This window comes from Abramis brama, assembly GCF_963993115.1.
Source record: "Abramis brama genome assembly, chromosome: 21".
NCBI lineage: Eukaryota > Metazoa > Chordata > Actinopteri > Cypriniformes > Leuciscidae > Abramis > Abramis brama.
Genome location: NC_139983.1, coordinates 17,473,327 through 17,493,635, shown reverse-complemented (window position 1 = coordinate 17,493,635; position 20,309 = coordinate 17,473,327). Strand labels below are relative to the sequence as shown.

Sequence of the window (20,309 nt, the reverse complement as noted above, 5' to 3'; positions counted from 1 at the left end):
TAGGTGAGCAGTATCTCAGCAGCAGTAATTATATGGACAGCATCTCTATGTCTGGCAGTAATGGCTGCTCTCTCAGCTCCTCTCTCAAAGGAACAGATCTCCCAGAGCTCTTCAGCACACTCGGCCTCGGAAAATATACAGACATCTTTCAACAGCAGGAGGTCATTTTAGATTTGCATGTACAAAAGGAAATACCAATGTTTGCAATGCAAAAAATATATATATATTAGTGTGTTTGCATCATTACTCAAACTATATTAATATATTTTAGTAAAAACATATATTTAAATGTAACTTATACTTTGTGTTTATTTAGTGAAAGTTGCCTTGATTATTTGTCTTTACTTCTTCCATTAAACATTTTTAACCTAATTGGAAATAAAAGTTCTCCTTGCACGCGCAAAAATAATGAACAAATGTGGATTAGTGGATATAGTCGATGCCTTTTGTAAATGCGCATTTATACGTGTATGTCTCTGTGTTGTCTGATAGATTGATCTGCAAACATTTGTTACATTAACGGATCCAGACCTGAAGGAACTGGGAATCACAACATTTGGTGCTCGCAGGAAAATGATACTGGCGATCTCAGGTCAGTGTGTTTGTGTCTAAGCTACAGATCAAAAGGGGAAAACATTATTAACCTTATTAAAGCTACTCAACATGGTGTAATAAATGATCTGTGGGATATTTTGAGCTGAAACTTCACAGACACAATCTGGGGACACTTGAGACTTATATTATCTTGTAAAAAGGGGCTTAATAGGTCCCCTTAAAAAAGAAAGTCTATCATCATTTACGTCTTGGTGTGATGTGTGTTAGTGACTGTCCTAGTGTAGCTACCTAATGTGTTTTGTTTGTGTTTACTTGATGTATTACTGATCATATTTGAATGTCTCCTCAGATCTGAATAAGAGCAGGAGAAAGCTTTTTGACATGCCCAACATTCGCTCCTCCTTCTTAGAAGGCGGGGCCAGCGGTCGTCTGTCCCGCCAATTCCACTCAGACATGGCAAGTGTCAGTGGTCGCTGGTGATCTCTTAACTGCAGGATTCTGGACCACAAACCACTTCATACTGGACTCTGCTTGATATAGAAAGCCAAAAAGTGATGCAGATTTTTGCAGATCTAAAACAAAATGTGTTGGGATGCTATTAAGGTTGATTTTTGTCTATGCCTAAAAATATATGAAGGGAATTTATTCAGTATTGTTAAGAGAATGTTCCTCTAATATGGTCTTGCATTTATTCTGGGAGAATGGGCAGAGCACAGAGTTTAAAACTAACCATGCTGTCAGCAAGAGCGCTTCGGTATTGGTGTCTAGCACTTTAATCTGTAAACTCTGTTGTTTTTGCCGGTAGGTCGTATGTTGCTCGTCTGTCTTTTGTAACGTCGGACTGTCCAGTGTCAAAGCCAAATACGTGCACTTATTTAGCAGGTAATTCCAGATCACACACAAAAAATCATCACAACCAGCTGATGCTTATATTGTTTACCAGACTGTTATATTCATGCTCAGTGTTTAATTATACATTGGTCATTGTGGTATTGTTGTATTTTAATACATTTTATTTTATAGTTTCATTATGTTTTCATATTTTATGTTAATCTTTTTAAAAGGCATTATCAGTTTACTTTTTTTATTTTGACTGTTTATTGTTTAGTCTGAAGTCTGATTAATCAGAACGCCTCATAGTCATCTCAAACAGATGTCAGTCGTTATTTTGGTGTAAATGAAGTCTCTGGTTTTCTGAAGAATAGCAGAATGCCATAAAATTCCGGTGATTTGTTTTGGAATATCCGTTTAATCATTATTTGCATGTACTTGTTGCACAAACATCAAATTTAAGCTGCATTAGGTACTTGTCAAGTTATTTGCATGTATAACGGAATTAGTTTCCTTTGTATTTGCAAAACATGTGTATCTGGCAGGTGTTTTGTCAGGTTTGTGTGTGTGTGCGTGCGTGTGCTTGTCCTTTAGCTCAAAGCCATAAATAAAACTCACTGTTACTGTTGGTAAATTTGGTTATTCAAATCCTTGACCAAATATTACTTTTTTTCTTTTTTGTTAAAGTTTTTGTTTTGTTATTTTTCAGCCAGATTGTGTACATCAATAGAAGTATTCACAGTAAATCAGTGTTACCCAATTTATTTTCTGTTTACATTTATATGAGGTCTGTAGTACATTTACGGTACAGCCTACAAAGAGGAATGTATAGCGCATAGAAAGAGCTTTTTGAAATCATCTGTTGTTAAATACTTTATAAGAAACCATGCTAGTCTGTTTTATATGCTTTAGTTTTTGTTTTATGGAAGGAAAATAATAACAGTCTCTAAAATATTGCACAAACCACTTGTGGTACTCTTGTATTATTGCTCAGTTATATTATTAATTGCTTGATTGTAGATCCAAAGTGAAAATCTCATAAGATATGCAAAATATGGACTTGGTAGAGATTAAATGTATACCATAGTGGAACCAGTGTATATGGTTACTGAGCAGGGTTTGTGATTTGTTTTTATTTTTTGCATCTGACAAATCATGTGTTCATTTTCCACTTGTCACCTGAAACAACTTCACTGTTTTAACAGTGTTATTAATTTTCTTTATTATTATTATTATTATTATTATTATTTCTTTTGAGAGAACAACTGTGTTGTTCTGTTTATTTGGTTGTGTTACCTTCCTCCTGGAGTGGAACATAATAGGAGGACTGTTTTTATTTTATTTTGTTTAAGTCTTTGACAAAGGGAACCATGTTCATGTTTGTGCCTTATACGAATGTTCTATAAATCCAAATCAGTGTCTCCTAAAGTGTTGCCAGAGTATTTCTCTCTGAAAGTAACAGGGAAAAAAGGATTTAAAACAAAAGCGAAAGAACAAAAAAAAATATTTGAAATGTTCTTTGTGGTTTTGTTCTAGAAAATAAAAATGTTTGCAAGCCAAATCAAGTTTGTTTTATATTTTATTATAAATCTATAGTAGTTCAATAGGTAAAGCTATACAGTTTCTTTAGGTATACAATCAAATGAAAGAGAGGGTGTGAAAGAGTTATATAAATGTGTAGCTATTGTCTGTTGAATGCAAATGAAATGAGAGTAACTGGCCAAGTTGAGACCATAAGAACACATTTAGGGTTGATGACAATAGCAATCTACAGTGGCACTTAAAAAATAACAAATAAATCACACATTACAAAGGACACAGACAGCCACTTCTCTTTTGAAAGTATGAGCAAAGGGATGGGTAATTATGTGTGTTTTATGCTGTGTTTTTGCATATTAATGTACTGTACATCTGGCTGTAAATAGGAAAAACTGAAGGAACCGTGTGTGAGTAAGAGAGAGAGATAGAGAGACCAGGGAGGGTGAAGCTGTCAGCATGATGTGAAAGAGTGCAACGCGAAAATAAAACGGTGCGTAATTAACAAGCAACAAAGCTTTGAACCTTCAGGCTTTACTATTTTAAAACTAGCTAATTTAATGCCATGGGACATCTACCACCCTGAGCTAGACAGAAAGAAGAACTGGTGCATGAAAGGGAAAAACAGCTCTGCTATATTGTGTTGGTGTAAATTGTCAGTGTACCCAAGAATAGAAACACATACAGCCTCCTAATTTAACACAAAATTAATGGTAGCAAACGTGAGTGTGCATTTATGTAATCCTGTTAATCGACAGCTTTTTGGTCAAGATATTTTGATTTGTAATGTACAGCAGAGGGCGCCATTTGCTTTATTTAGGCCTACTGCACTTGTTTGAATGTCCATCAACAAAAGATAGGCTATTCCATTTGCTAAGTATGTTTGGAGGAAAAACGTAATAATTTATTAGGTTACATTTTTGTAGGCCTACCTATTTGTAACTAAATCTGATTCCATGCAAAAGACTAATCATGACTTTAATTTTTTGCCTGCAGGACTAGGCCTACTATAGGCATTTATTAATTAACATTAATATTCAATGCTCCGACTAATTTTTATAGCGTGTGAATAAAGTGTGAGGCTAGTTTCAGTTGTGAATGACTCGGTGTCTCCCCCCGGTGTCTCCCCTTTTTTTTTTTTTTTTTTTTTTTTTTTTTTTTAAATCATTAACTCGTAACACGTCACCTACTGTCGTAAATATATAGGCTACAGTAGTAGGCCAATATTGGACGAACCAGTTGAGGAATCTGAATTAATCTTTTTGGTAAACGGTTTCAAAAGATTCGAGTCACTGTGATGAATCGATATCCCCACCCTGTTCATGCAGAGGCCGATTCGGTACCTAATAAGGACATGAGCTCGAGCGCTTGAAGTGACGTCAGTGAGATGGATGGAGGAATAAGGAGTCTTTTCGCTCAGAGGCGGGGGCAATTGTGTAGCAGGTATAGATAGAGTGTGCTGAAATTGTGAAATAACGGTAGTGTAGACTATAATCTCGTTACATAACCCTTCATTGAATGCGCTGTCACTCCGTTCATTCGCGTAAATCCTTTATTCCACACATATTCCTGTATTCCGAAAACACTTGTGGCTTTTGTCAGATCGAGAAAACTTAGATACATTTATATTTCTCGAGATGATGAGAACTAAGTTCATTTTAACGAGTCACTAAAAGGAAATAGCGTATATGCTTCTGTCCTAGTAGCCTATCTATGTCCAGTGACGACCCGCTGACGCGGTTTCCACCTCAACACCAGAGAAAAGAAACGAGAGAAAGAGAGGAATCAAGGCGATAGAGCACCAGACTCGCCCTGTTTGGTTTTCGAGCCGAAGATAAAGAATATTTCCACAGATATCCACACGCCTCTGCAGACATGGAGGCGGCGAGTTTGGCACACGGGGTCGCGAGCCCGCTCAGCCCGCGTGAGGGAATGATCAAGAACGTGAGCCTGGAGTCGCTCCAGCTGTGCGAAAGAGACGGTAAGAAACCGCTGGAACACACAGTGAGTGACTGTGTAGGGTACTTGACAGTTTTATCTACGACGGTTTCCCCCGATAACAAATCAAGGGACGTGTGTTTTTTTTTATTTTTTTTTTGTCATGTATTGAGCGTTTAAACCACTATAGTAATACGGGATTATACATTGCTGTAAAAAAATCCTGTTACATCCATGAAAAGCGGAATCGTGAGACATGGCAGGCTGGCTTTGTGTGTGCTGGCTGTGGTATCTCAGAGTGAAATCTCTGCTGTCTGTGAGAGGGTTTCATTTCAGCACCATGGACACTACCCTCTTACAGTCAGCTACCTTTCCCTTTTAATCTCGTTTTACTATCAGCCAGTCAAGCTGAAACCAAGAAACAGGTGAGGTAAACATGTAGAGAAAATAATAAAAATCATATTTCATTTTTTTTTCATATAAATATCATATCCATAAACCATTTAAAAATGCTGATGTGGCAGGGGTTGAGGGGTTTTAACAGTGTATTTTTTTCAGTCTTGTACATATTTCATACCCAAATAACACATGAACTCGACTTAACGGTTTTAGACTTAATGGCAGAAGGTTAAGTCATGTGCTTGCACACACACACACACACACACACACACACACTGAGCAAGACACATATTGGGAGGAACCGGCTGTGGCTTTCAAAGGTATAGATGCTTGATGTAAAGGCTTACATGAGGATACAATATTTGCCTTTCAGCTGATCCCTGCCTGCATGTCTCCATCTCATTTTGTTTGTGTGGAATTGCAAGCTAATAAATGTAAATCCATTTTAACTGAAGGAAGCACCTTTGTCTTTTCATAAGCGTTACAATCATCAGTGTTTCAATTGTAAGCGTGTGTTTGAAAATGCCAAAATATGTCAGTCATCTTTAAGAATGACTAGGCAACAACCTGCAGATAAAAAATGTGTCAGCCTTCAGAAGAATGCAGAGTTTTTCTAAGCCAAGGGTAGCACAATGACTCACCCGGGTTTTGAGAGGGAGGCAATGTTTTTTTTATCTTCCCTGCATGAATGTATTTGAATCAGCATTAATTAGCCTGAATGGAGTGCTGTGCTGCCAGCACAGTGTCTCTTATCTCTTTGATTTACCTCATACATAAGCGCTTGTTTCATTTTAACTGCATGGGAGTGCATAAGGTACTAACTTTTGAGGAACTAACTAAACTCTATAATTAGTTAACATGAGTGAGTTTCTCAGACATGAAGGAAAACATTCCCTTTAAACATCGGCCAGACAGATGTCCTAACCAAACTCAGCTGCACCTGATCTTAAACATCCTTATTTAAGATCTTTACAAGACAATGTTTTGGATATTTGAAAATTGAAAATTATGCTATAAAAGAAGATTTCAGCTGACACATGCATTCAGATGATGTTTGAAACTGCTAGTGCTGGCTAATGCTAACCCATCAGCTGAGTGCTGGGTGTAAATATCTAAATCAGATTAGCTAGAAACCTGAACCTGTTCCATGCAGGACTTTGAACACGCTTGGGAATTCCTAATCGCAGCTTGTAACACATGAACAAATATATTTAGAGAAATTACATAAAGATTAAGATGGAAAAGTGAGCCTATCTAGTAAGAAATCGGATCTGGATTTGTAATAAAACGGTTGTAGATTTGATCCCAGTTAGAGGTGACTGGTGAACTTTCAATTTTTTTTACCACTGTGCCCTTGAGCAAGGGAAATGAGTATACGGGATGCACTGTATGTGCAAAATGAGGCCTAGGCTATGATGAATGCAATGAGGGAAATTAACAGAGGATCAACAAACATGAAACTCTCTGAACAAAACGCTATAAAAGGAAAGGAAACATCTCCTTCTCAGCTAAGGAAAGACATTTGTTTTTAATCAATTTTGAATCACAGACATACAAGCTTAATTAATAGGGAGACTGCTTGTAAAATCATCTCTAATCAAATGCAAAGAATTCATTCTGTATGATTAAGTGCTGTAATTATGATATGTTGCTTGAGGCTTATCTTGAGTTCATTGTCCCTACCCTAGAGAAGCTGTGGGCTCATAAACTAGAAAACAGCAGCCTACACTACCTCAGCGCTCGTTGTGAGCTCTGCAGCTCATCTCAGCAAAAGTTAATTGCAAAGTAAATGTGTTGTCTTTATTGCTGGCGGAGATAAACAGATTATGTTCCGAGCAGATTTTCCCACATATATTTGGATTTTTTTTTTTTTTACTCTTGTTACACTGTAAAAAATGATTTTTTGGTGAAGTAAATACTACTGGAAAAAAAACAATGTAATTTACATGAAAAAGTTAGTTCAGGCAAGAATTAAAAAAAACTAAGTAAATTCCATATCAGTACTTAATTCAAGCGAGTAGAAATGAAAGCGTAAATATCAACTCAATAAAATTAAGTAAAAATTACTCAACTTTTCTGATACTGGGGTTCCCATCATGCACTGGACCTTGAATAATTAATGAGGTTCATTTTTCACTGGTTTCCAGCTGTATTTACACTGTTTTATCATTGCTTTTGTTGTCAGGATTAGTAACTTGCCATTTTGTGACATTTCGAGTAAATTTTCTGCTCAAAATGACACATTCAAACACAAAAATGATCCATCAAATGTTACCGTCATTGTGTATTGTCTACCAAGTATTGAGGTCTCTGCGTTCACATGAAGCTTAACATCTGACATGATGTAGTATAAATTACTTAGATAATCTAAGTAAAGCACATACTATAAATGACTGGTATAATTCAATATTATTGTTTGAGTCAAATGTAATGCAAAGGAAATTTCAACTAAATCGATATTAATCAACCTTTTACTAGCCAAGTTAAAATTACTTATTTTCTTTGTTACTTTCACTTAACTAGGTTAAGTAAAGTTTACTTAATTCCATATTCCAAGTAAATTTAACGTAAAGATTTCTAATTAAAGCTACTGATAAATATGTTTAGGTTTTTACTTGGCAAATCTTTGTAAATTTACTAGCATTTTCTGAGTGGAAAAAGTTGCCTAGCTTTTTTCAAGTAAATCCTACTCCAAATTTTTTTCAGTGTAGATAAATAAAATAGCATACACCATCCTTAATCGTTGACCACCAGGCTTTTTGCGCGAATCGTTCGAATGGTTTGCTTTGTATATATTAATAATATTATCCTTTCAGGTTAAATTTACAGTTATTTTGTAGATAAATGTTTTTAATAATCAGTAACTAGGCTAATTCATATTAGTTAGATGGAAGGTTCTGTCATTCTTGCAGTAGATACCATAAAAAGTGTTAGACTTGATTAACCCGCTAAAGCCTGGCATAGGAAATAAGTCAGAAAACATAATAAAACATATTTTTTAAATGTGTGTATTGAATATAGAAAAAATATTATAAAAAATAATATAATTATAATATAAATATCAAATAATCATATTTGATAATTAGACAAATGGTTGACTAAATAATAATATTAAAAATAAATAATAAATGTAATGAAAATACCATTGCATTTATTATTTATTTTTAATATTATTATTAAAAATTATGAAAGCAAGATCATTGTTACTAGGATATGTGGATCGAACTTGCTGACCGCTGTGGATCGAACTTGTTGGTCCAGCAACATCCCACAGATACTCAGTTGGATTGAGATTGAGAAGGCCAGAACAACACCTTGAACTCTTCATCATGTTCCTCAAACCATTCCTGAACAATGTGTGCATTTTGACAGGGTGCATTATCCTGCTGAATGAGGTTTGTGGTTTGTCCCTCCTCATGCCACTGTTAGTAAATTCTCACCACTGCTAACCGGGAGCAACCCACAAGCATTGCCGTTTCAGAGATACTCTGACCCAGTTGCCTTGCCATAACCATTTGGCCCTTGTCAAGATCACTCAGATCTTTATTCCTGCCCATTAGTCCTACATCCATTATGACTATTACCCAGACCTATATATGTATAAGCAAAAGCTTGTACTGCTATTGACAAATGTGTGTATTAATGTTTGTGTGTATTAATGTGCAGTTCAGCGTGCATTTTGCATTTTGGAGTGGGTCCAGAGTTCATTCAACAAACTCTAAACCCTGATAAGCTAGCATTCTGCCACAGTACAGAGACATTTGCAGCTTGAAGCTGTGATCTCGCTCTGCATTGAAGCTCATACAGGAGACAAGCCTTGTTTTCATTCACAAGGACCACTATTTCGTAGTCACATGTTGCAATGCTGTTTTCCCACATTAAAGGGATAGTTCACCCAAAAATGAAAATTCTGTCAGTAATCACTCACCCTCATGTCGTTCCAAACCTGTAAGACCTTCGTTCATCTTCGGAATACAAATTAAGATATGTTTGATGAAATCCGAGAGCTTTCTAGCCCCCCATAGATTCTGTTCACATTGTAAACACAGTGCAGCGATTCCGGGTTGTACGTCAGAACGCCGGCTCAGTATTGGCCACGGTATTGGGTACACGCACGCGTCGTTGTGCTCGCGTAAACCGCGTCAGAGACTGACATGGAAGAGAAGAAATTGTTGAATAAAGTCATTATTTTTCTTTTGTTTCTTGCGCACAAAAAGTATTCTTGTCGCTTCATAACATTAAAGTTGAATCACTGTAGTCACATCATGGACTATTTTAATGATGTCTTACTACCTTTCTGGGCCTTGAAAGTGGTAATAACATTTGTTATTACATTACATATCATTTGTATTCCGAAGGTGAACGAAGGTCTTATGGGTTTAGAACGACATGAGGGTGAGTCATTTTTGGGTGAATAGCCCTTTAAGACCCTTTAAGACCTCACTGTAGTTTTGGAATTTAGTTTTTCCTAGGTTAGATTTGCAGTCTGTACAGTTAGGTTTCTGTTTTGTTTTATGTAATACTGCAGTTTTATGGTAAGCTGCTCACACAAGCTGCTCTCCTGATGGATATTATTGGGTATTTAGGTGTTTGTGAAGGAGATATATATGTGGTTTGGTGATACTTGGATTTATTTGATATTTCTAATGTTTTAGGTTATTTTGTGTGTGGGTGGCTTTAAATAGACTATGGTACCAGAGGAGGCTTTTAGCCCTTATTAGAGTCAGTCATAGAACCAGATGCTCCAGGTTTTTCCTTCCTCTAACCCCCAACCCTCTCTCATGATTCAGGTTCTGCCTGGACTCTCCTACATGTTTTGGAGTTTCACTTTGTTGTCTGTATATATACACTTCTGTTTGAAATTTGTGATCAGAATTTTTTTTTTTTTTTGCTGAAGAAAAGTATTAATCTTACTCTACATTTTTTAATGGTAGTGCATGATATATAAAATGTTTTATCTATAAGCTTTTCAGGGGGGAAATCTGATATCTTTCTAAAAGAAAACTAAAATCCTTCTTTCTGAATGATATAAATATGTCTGTTTATTTATATAACTGCTAGAAACTATGAAAATAATTTATCTCCCAGCACGGTACAGTCTCTTTTCCTGATCTGACTTATTGTTAACTTATTGTATGTAAAGCTTCTGCCCATTTTCCTCTTTAAATTATGCTACATTGATTAATGGCCTTGATTTGTTTCCATGGAAACTGCAGTCTTTGTTAAAGCACGTCGAAAGACCTGTGGGTGTGTTTTGAAGCTGGCACTTTAGTAGAGAGATGTTTTCTGCTGGTCTTATACTTGTTTTTAGGTATAAACAAAGTAAAATGATGATTTTTTGTAATTTTTTTAACCACTGTTTGACTAAAGCTTCAAAAAGATTACATTAACATTCGCTGAAAATACTATAGTATTTTAGTCTGTTTATGCTGAACATATGGTACAGCGATCCAGTTTCTTAAAGTGTGAAGGAAAGCAGATTCTGTAGTGAGACGATGTCTGATGAACACATGTGTTGTTTGTGTTGGCAGAGGCAAGGTTTGGAGGGACTAGTGTTAGTGCAGGAACATATCTATAACTGAGGTAGAATGTTGTGAGTGCCAGTATTTTCAAGACTTTTCACTGTTTTATTTGTGCATTTGTCTTCTTGGAAGACCCTTTCTTTCTTTTGCTTTATAGTGCAACTTTAACAAAACTTCTATGGATGACTGGGCCTTTTCATTTTTTTTGCTCCAAATCTATTATGGAACTCTCTCTTCCCTCTGAGACATGCAGAATCCTTTAGTGTCTTTACATCTTCTCTTAAACTTATTTATTAGGGTTGCTTTTATGTGATTATATTGTTATTATTCTGAAAATTGATTTAAATAGCTTGATTTCACTCTGTATTTTGTATTCTTTTTCTTGTTAAGTGCTTTGAGATGCAACTTTTATTTATTATAATTGTGACTTTATTTTCTTTAATTGCAACTTATCTCACAAATGTCCTTTTATCTCACAATGTGACTTTATATCTCCAAATCTTGGCTTTATTTCTCACAATTTTGACTTTATTGCTTATTTGGAACTATTTTTCGTTAATGGCAAATTTATATCTTACAATGTAACTTTGAATTTCTTATTTTAGATTTTATTTTATTACCTTTTCAAATTTTTACTCAAAGACAGAAACAGGCTTTCATATATGATTGTGCTGTGGTAAATAAAACAGAAGAGTTCTGTGGTCATTTTCATAACATAAGCAGAGGTGCATGAAATAAATACTACCATTCAAACGTTTGAGGTCGGTAAGATTTTCTTAATATTTTTTTTAAGAATCTCTTATGCTCAACAAAGCTGTATTTATTTGATTAAAATGAACAGTAAAATCAGCAATATTGTGAAATATTATTTATGAAGTATTATTTCTATGTTGATTTATTTTAAAATATATTCCTGTGATGGCAAAGCTACATTTTTAGCAGCCATTACTTCAGTCTTCAGTGTCACATGATTCTTCAGAAATAACTATAATATGCTGATTTGATGCTCAATAAACATTTATTATTATTATTAATGTTGACTTAATAAGTGACTTAGTGTTTTTTTTTTGTTGAAAGTTAGTGTTCACTAATTAATTTAATGAAAGAGCATCTGCCTATGAATCCTGCAATAAACAGGATCATTTGTAATGATCTCTTTATATGGTAAATGGACTGCATTTATATAGCGCTTTCACAGACCTATGGCCACCAAAGCACTTTACATTGCCTCACATTCACACACCGACGGCGGTGTCAGCCATGCAAGGCGCCATCCAAGTGGTCAAGTGGAACCAGGGATTGAACCACCAACCTTTCGGTTTGTAGACAACCTACATGAACCACTGAGCCACTGCCGTCCTCATATATAGTATGTCAGCAGTAGGCTAGTAAAGAAATGGGAAAGGGAAAGAGAAAGGGCTCAGTGTTAAGTTAACAATAAGTGTGTGTGTGTGTGTGTGTGTGTCATTCTGGAATCCCACATTCCTGTTGTGCGTCTCTGGACTCTAAGATAAGACGGCGCCCACACTGTAGCCATGCCAATGCAACAAAGCACATTTCTCACTGTGTGTGTGATTATGTTTGTGGGTTGGAGGGTACTCATGTGCAAGTATTTATAGAGAAACACTATCAATATTTGATTTCAGACCATATCCTTTCTTTCTGTCAGGTAAAGCTGAAGACACTGGGGTGGTAGGAATGGAGGAGTTACCTGTTGCTCGCAACATCAAGATCAGTAACATCACCTGTGACTCCTTTAAGATCTGCTGGGATATGGATCCCCACACCAAAGAGAAGATCACACATTACTTCATTGACCTTAACAAGAAGGAGAACAAGAACTCTAACAAATTCAAACACAAGGTACTAAGTGATATTTACATTCATTGACATTTCTCAACAGAGCCTAGTTTGAGTATTGCCTGGAGTTTTAAAGTTTTTTTTATAATACGTGGCTTTACTTGCTTTATTCATGAGAGAGTTTTAGCATCAATTTGTGCTGTTGTTCATCATAACTAAAAAATATAAAACTAACTAAATACAACTAAATATTAAATTCTTTCCTTGTTGACTCATTCTGTCTGTCTTTAGGATGTGCCTACAAAGCTTGTTGCTAAGGCAGTCCCATTGCCCATGACAGTGCGAGGCCATTGGTTCCTGAGTCCACGGACAGAATACACTGTTGCCGTGCAAACAGCTTCCAAACAGACCGACGGAGACTATGCCGTATCAGAATGGAGTGACATTGTCGAGTTTTGTACAGCAGGTTAATCAGCCAAGCACACACTTACATATAAAAGACAACGTACTGTAATACAAGGCTAGTTTGTTTATATAGAGTCATGTGAAAAAGAAAGGACACCCTATTGAATTCTATGGTTTTACGTATCAGGACATAATAAAACATCATCTGGTCCTTGGCAGGTCTTAAGATTAGGTAAATACAACCTCAGATGAACAACAACACATTACATATTACACTGTGTCATTATTTATTTAACAAAAACTACTAGGCCAAAGTGAAGTCATATGTGACAAACTAAGTACACCCTTACTTCTTCCATAGGAATTAAGAAGGTAAGTAGCAGTCAGGTGCTGCTAATCATATGTCTTTGATGAATTGATCATCAGCAAGTGTGACCAACTCTATAAAAGCAGAATTTTTGTCAGTTTGCTGGTCTGGAGCATTCAGGTGTGTGTTAACACAATGCCAGGGAGGAAAGACATCAGCAGTGATCTTAGAGAAGTAATTGTTGTTAAAGTTCATGGCAGTACAATTAGAAAAAGACTAAACAAGTATGGCTTGATTTAAAAGGGTTGCCAGGTGAAAGCTTCTTCTATCTAAAAAGAACATGGCAGCACAGTTTAGGTTTGCAGAGTTGCACCTGAGCAAACCACAAGACTACTGGAACAATGTCTTTGTACAGATGAGACCAAAGTGATGCTTGGCCATAATGCACAGCATCACGTTTGGTGAAAACCAGCATATCAGCACAAACACCTCATACCAACTGTCAAGCACAGTGGTGGACGGGTGACAATTTGGGTTTGTTTTGCAGCCACAGGATCTGGGCACCTTGCAGTCTTTGAGTCAACCATGAACTCCTCTGTATACCAAAGTATTCTAGAGTCTGAATCTAGAATCTGTCCGACAGCTAAAGCTTGGCTGAAATTGGGCCATGCTACAGGACAATGATCCCAAGAACACCAGCTAATCTACAACAGAATGTCTGAAAAAGAAAAGAATCAAGGTGTTGCACTGGCCCAGTCAAAGTCCAGTCCTCAACCCAATGGAAATTCTGTGCCCACAAACCTCAATGAACTGAAGCAATGTTGTAAAGAAGAGTGGGCAAAAATTCCTCCAGAACAATGTGAGGGATTTCTTCAAGTTATTGCTGCTAAAGGTGGTGCTACAAGCAATTGAATCATAAGGTGTACACATGGATTCTCCATTTTGTATTTATTTTTCTTAAATAAATAGTGACACAGTGTAATATGTTGTGTTGTTGTTCATCTGAGGTTGTATTTATTTAAGACCAGATGACTTTTATGTCCTAATATTAAAACCATAGAATTCAAAAGGGTGTCCTTTCTTTTTCACATGACTATAGCTCATTTAATTCAAAATGGTAATTAAAATAATTCAAATGCTAGGCTATATATTGACAATAAACGAGACAATAAAGTATAAAAATGAAATTAATACCTAACACCAAAATAACTTCCTATAAGAAAGCAAAATGTTATTCTAGCTACTGCTCTGCTTTTTAGGTAGATAACATTGATCAAATTGAAAAGACTAGTGAAAATTGATGACAAATAAAAATTTCCCTTCATTTTTCTAGATTATTCCTCTGTGCATTTGACGCAGCTGTTGCAGAAGGCTGAAGTCATTGCTGGCAGGATGCTCAAGTTCTCTGTCTTTTACCGGAATCAGCATGAGGAATACTTCCAACACTGCAGGTGATTCAGGAAAAAGTACCTCAGTAAAAATGCTTAGGATATAAGTGAGGGAGGGGAAAGAGATGAAGTAATGCTGGTGGAGGAAGACAATGACAATCTTTCTTTGCTGTTGAGATTCAGCTCGTCATTAGGAAGCAAACAGCTCCCTCTTGTGGAATATGTCCTCATTAATTGGCCAGGTTATGTATAAAGACACTCAGAGTAAAATTTTAGTCTTAAGTGTCTCAAAATTCTAAGAATTACCTAATTTTACTCTTATTCCTAGACTTAAGTATAAGTGTGATTCATAAAGGTTCCTAAGTGTCAAGACTAGGTCTCAGCTCCTAAATTATGTTTGAGTGCTGGAGAGGTCTAACCTAGTTAGGAGTAACAAGATGGCAGCAGAGAGGAGGAAAAGACATTTTCTTTAAAAAAGATATAATGTATTGGAGTTATGTATATGTATATTATGTTATGTATATTATAATATGATGACAGGGAGTTACGATAACTCAACGATACAGGCTTGATCGTAAAGGTATTCTTTAAGTAACTGAATCTGTAAGAAATGTAATAACCTCTCCCACTCTACAAATCAATGCTCTGACTGCAGTAATGAAAGTAATAATGACATTTTTTGGCGACTGGAAAAATGCAGCAGTGGACTGGTGATGACTTTGGCCCTTCAGTCCACAGCAAGCAGGGGCTTAAATAGCACTATTGTGGCAAAAAAAGAGGAAAACTACAGCTATAGGTTTAGAAAAATAAAAAAGCTCACAGGAAAAATAATACATTGACAACATAATCAGTTATTAAATTTTCACTGGTTCTCTCTTGTTTTTTCGTGTGCTCATTTCTTAGCATGATTTTGCATGTTTCATTGCATTATCACAACTAAAACAATTGACTAAAAGCATAACTACACAATATGCTTACAAAATTTTTAACACATTTTTAATAATATTTGGATAAAGTTTGAAGATGTCAACTTTCCTAGGCTGGTCAACCCTTGTGGCCACTACTGTATGGCAGTTCATTGACTCTCCAACTGATGTTCAAACCATGCAGCAAAATCAAGTCACTTTTATGAAGATTTCAGACTTCCCTGGAGTTTGTGGAGCGGTTGTTATGTTTATGGACATAACTTATGTTTGCATCATTACTCTAACTATAAATGAGGAGGCATATATCAATAGAAAAGGATTCTGTATAGCATCAACACTAAATTTTGTTTTTAATTTTATAAATGCATTAAATGATTGGTGTCATGCTGCTGTGACCTCCCCCTCGCAGGCTCACTATTGGCTGATTCAGTGGTTGAGGGCGGCCATTTTGAGTTGACATCATTTTAGTCCTTAGTTTGCAGCACTTAAGTGTCACCTCAGTCAGCACTTAAAGCTACACTGTGTAATTTTTTAAGTTGATTCTTAGCAAAAAACACTTTGTTCTTTCAAAATGATATGTGCTTATTAATGTGTAATTACTTCTACCAACTAATCAAGTATTCTCGTAAGCGTAGAATCTGCCATTTAGAATACATACGAGCGAGTCGCTCGAATGGCGGCAGCCATGTTGCGCCTCCATCTTGAAAATACATTAGCCAAAGAGGGACATACCTGGAAATTCAAGCTTCGCCTTTCACGTTTTTACACTCAGTGGCACCGTGACGAATGCGAGGGGGAGATTACTCACGACTGCCGGCAGATTTGAAATAATAGGCCACTGTAGGAGTTAAAACGCCCTCGGAATGGGAGGGGCTAGAAAGTAATATTCAGTTGGTAGTCATAAACAATTTCACCGCTAGATGGGAGAAAATCCTACACAGTGTAGCTTTAAGAATCAGTCCTAGACTTCGCTGAAAGTTGCTTTTAGCTACTTTATAAACATCTCCTACTCTTAGAGAAGTCCTACTTTTTACTAAGAATTTTTTGACACTTAAGTCAAAGCTTAAGACTATTCTTAAAAGCATTTCTGAGAAGTTTTATACATATGGGCCCAGGTTTTTGTGAACCACATTTTTAATTTCACTTACACAATTCAAATTTTTGGGTTCAGAAGTTGATCAAAAGTGACAGTAAAGACATTTTCAATGTTACAAAAGATTTCTATTTCAAATAAATACTGTTCTTTTGAACTTTTTTATTCATCAAAAAAGTCTAAAACCACAAAAATATTAAGCAGCAGAACATTGATAAACTAAAAATGTTTCTTGATCACCAAATTCACAATCATGATCATGATTTCACAATATTACTGCTTTTACTTGGTGAGCAAGACACCAAAAACATTTAAAAAATCTTACCAAACCTTTAAACAGTGTAATGAAAATGGGAAAATTAATTAACAAAAATTTATAAATGTCTCTCTTTCCTTCACAGAGATGTTCTTGGCGGTCGAATGATGCCCTCAGTAAAGGATAACAGCGGTAGTCACGGTTCACCTCTCAGTGGTAAACTGGAGGGGATCATCTTCAGCTGCAACACAGAGTTTAACACAGGTCAGCCCCCGCAGGATTCCCCGTACGGCCGCGTCCGCTTCCAGGTGCCCGCCGAGGTTCTGTTCCCCCCTGACACGCGCCTCTACTTCGGGGACTTCTACTGCATGTATACTGCTTATCATTACGTTATCCTTGTCCTGGCTCCTCGGGGCTCGAGCGGAGACCTTTACTGCAGTGAACGCCTTCCAGAGCTGGATGTGACGAACAACCGCTTTCTGACACGTGTGTGCGGGGAGGATGGGCGGGTGGTGTTTCAGCATGCGCAGGATGTGATTCTGGAGCTGATTTATACTGAGCCGGTGCCGCTGGCACAGGGGACTGTCTCTCAGATCAGCGGCCACCAGTTGATGAGCTTGTCAACCATCAACGCCAAGAAAGACCCCAGCTGCAAGACCTGCAACATCAGTGTTGGCCGCTAACTCGCACACAGACATAGGCTCAAACAAGAAATCTGAAGACCTCCTGAACAAATGGTATGTTACAGAACCAGATACAGAAGAACCCCAAGTAAAATGGCCCCACAATCCTCCATATACAGTATGTCCATGTGGCGCTTAAACCCCTTGGGGGCTTCCCAGAACCCCAGCTTATGCTAGAAAATTCTGTGCTTGATTAACTGAGCATTCTAAAATAATAGAAATAAATCAAAAATACATTATTGTACAACAGAAGAAGAAAAAAACAGAAAACAGAGTAAGACAAAAAACAGATTCAAGGCAAAAAAAAAAAAAAATAGATAGCATATCAAGGTTAAAAATTAAAAAAGAGTAAAAGCTACTTTTCCAAAAACTTGAATCCCACTGTGAATCTTTCATACGTGTTCTTGGTGCTTTTTCTGCTCGATAATTAGACCCCAGCCCTGTTCATCCTCAAACCATTTGTGACCTTTTTTTAAAACACAAGGATGTCTTGCCCAGTTTCCACTGATGCCGTCAAACCACCTGTGTTTCTTATGTCAGACTTGTACTGCATGAAGTCTGATCCTTAAGCATCAACAGTACATGCCACCTCAGCCTTTAAACTTTCTAAAAGGGGATTTTCTTCTCTTACACAGATCATTTCCCCTTTGGTCACTTGCACTTCTATGTGCCCGCTGAGCCTCTATTCACCCTTGACATGCGCCTCAGAGGACTTCTACTGCGTGTACAGTATACTACCTATCATTACATTATCCAAATGGAGTTACTTTAAGAGTTATATGCCAACCAGTCCTTTAAGCACCTACATGCCACCTTAGCCTTTAAACCTCTATTACCCTCAGTCTTTTCATTTTCTACTCTGATCGCAGTTCTCCTTTAACCTTTCTTACTCATTGAACATGCTTTGATCTCGTTTCATTATGTTTGGTTTTTAGAGAATGTTTGTTGCAGTGGTAATGGTGTATGTTGATTCCTGATAGAACATCAAGAAGTAAGTAGAATTGATTTGTCTAAAATATATCCTAAACAAATCCATTGCAGGACACAGGCACAGCTATGTCCAGGTTCTTGAGGGTTTGCACTGTCCTATTAGAGGCCCTCTGGTGGTGAAAAAGATCACAGATGCATGCTTACGATTTTGTGTTGTACTGTATCTGAACTTGTTACTTGTTCCTTAAGCTCCAAAAATAGAAGCCAGTCACAACAGACAGCGATGCACAATTTTATTTTCATTTCTGAAAACTCAGAAAGCTGCCAGTATCCTAAAACCTGTGGCCAACATGTAGCTTTTGCTCAAACAAAATATTTTATTATGTTTTTTCCCCCACTATAAACAATTCTACACTCTATATTCTCATACACTACTGTTCAAAAGTTTGGGGTCAAAAAGATTCTTTAATGTTTCTGAAAGAAGTCTCTTATGCTCACTGAGACTGCATTTGTTTGATGTGAATTATTTTTGAATATGATATATTCCTGTGTTGGAAAAGCTGAATTTTCAGTATCATTACTCCCGTCTTTAGTGCCACATGATCCTTCAGAAATCATTCTAATATGCTGATTTGGTGCTCAATAAACATTTGTCATTATTATCAATGTTGAAAACGGCTGTGCTGCTTAACATTTTTGTGGAAACGGTGATGCATATTTTTTTTCAGGATTCTTTGATAAATAGTAAGTTCAAAAGAACAGCATTTATTTGAAATCTTTTGTAACATTATAAATGTCTTTACTATCACTTTTGGTCAGTTTAATGCATACTTGCTAAATAAAAGTATTAATTTCTTAATATTAATTACCACATCCAATCTTTTGAACAGTAGTGAGTGTTTTTTGTGTTTTCTGGGAGTTCTGATTATATACATATATATATGTGTGTGTGTGTGTGTGTGTGTGTGTGTGTGTGTGTGTGTGTGTGAACTGATTAGACTTAAGCGTGCTGTGTCAGCTGGAGATGTAAGTGTTTGACTGATAAGCCGCTCCCATTTACTTTTCTCAAGAATTTGCAATACTCTTGTCTTTTGGCAGAGGAAGTCTGTTCTATCTCTGTGAATTTCAATAGAGAAGAAGGGATGAAACAAAAAAAAATGTTTATTGACTCCACACATTTATAACTTTTTTGATCACCTTACACCAATCTTACTCTGTAGAAAACAATAGTTCAACTTTGGACTCGAGCGACTCAAGTTCCCGCTGTGTGAATGTGCCTCAAACTGACATGTTCAGTAAATATTTTAGTTTTTCTTGTTGACATGTTTATGAATACCAAAATGTGACTGTTCAATAAAGATCATCATTCAGAATGAGACTATAATACTGTGTGTGTTTATATGTAATGTATACCCTCCAATCTTTGAGAATTTTTTTCTCCAACAATCAATTTTTTGCCGTCATCCGTGCATTTTTATACTTTATAAGTTTTACATACACTATATTGCCAGACGTCGTTGAACTTTAATGACATTTCATTCTTAATCTGTAGGGTTTAATAGGGAGTTACCCCACCTTTTGCAGCTATAACAGCTTCAACTCTTCTGGGAAGGCTTTCCACAAGGTTTAGGAATGTGTTTATGGTCATTTGGATTATGGATATATGGTAATATGGTTTCATGTTGGAACAGTAAGGAGCCCAGGTCAAGGGTGAAGTTAGATTCTGGGCACCCCTTTCCT

General features: G+C 36.5%; 2 protein-coding genes across 4 annotated transcripts in view; both read left to right on the top strand.

Annotated features, from left to right (window-relative positions):
* The window catches only part of bicc1a (BicC family RNA binding protein 1a), a 34,717-nt gene extending 31,770 nt beyond the window's left edge, over positions 1-2,947 (top strand). The window contains exons 19-21 of one of the 2 annotated variants that reach the window (XM_084096751.1): positions 4-161; positions 493-592; positions 905-2,947. In XM_084096751.1, the coding sequence (XP_083952877.1) occupies positions 4-161; positions 493-592; positions 905-1,035 (389 nt within the window). In that variant the 3' untranslated portion in view covers positions 1,036-2,947. Of the gene's footprint in view, positions 162-492; positions 593-904 lie in introns of both variants that reach the window. The other variant, XM_084096750.1, reaches the window with a different exon arrangement.
* A 1,267-nt stretch (positions 2,948-4,214) lies between these two features.
* phyhipla (phytanoyl-CoA 2-hydroxylase interacting protein-like a) lies at positions 4,215-19,944 on the top strand. 2 transcript variants are annotated; one of them, XR_014603961.1, is made up of 6 exons: positions 4,664-4,903; positions 12,451-12,644; positions 12,873-13,047; positions 14,627-14,744; positions 17,102-17,693; positions 18,275-18,403. XR_014603961.1 is itself a non-coding variant. In XM_084096654.1 (5 exons), exons 1-5 carry the CDS (start codon positions 4,798-4,800, stop codon positions 17,637-17,639), a joined length of 1,131 nt encoding a protein of 376 aa, XP_083952780.1. In that variant the 5' UTR covers positions 4,215-4,797; the 3' UTR covers positions 17,640-19,944. The 2 variants fall into 2 exon arrangements, 1 of the variants encoding a protein (XP_083952780.1); XM_084096654.1 differs by having other exon boundaries at positions 4,215-4,903; positions 17,102-19,944.
* Positions 19,945-20,309: the final 365 nt, after the last annotated feature.

What these genes read in the sequence shown, in the direction of transcription:
- phyhipla (XM_084096654.1), top strand. Translation starts at nt 4,798, where the DNA reads ATGGAGGCGGCGAGTTTGGCACACGGGGTCGCGAGCCCGCTCAGCCCG. An exon ending in CCAGCTGTGCGAAAGAGACG is followed by an intron (nt 4,904 to 12,450) that starts GTAAGAAACCGC and finishes TCTTTCTGTCAG; the next exon opens with GTAAAGCTGAAGACACTGGG. An exon ending in TGTCGAGTTTTGTACAGCAG is followed by an intron (nt 13,048 to 14,626) that starts GTTAATCAGCCA and finishes TCATTTTTCTAG; the next exon opens with ATTATTCCTCTGTGCATTTG.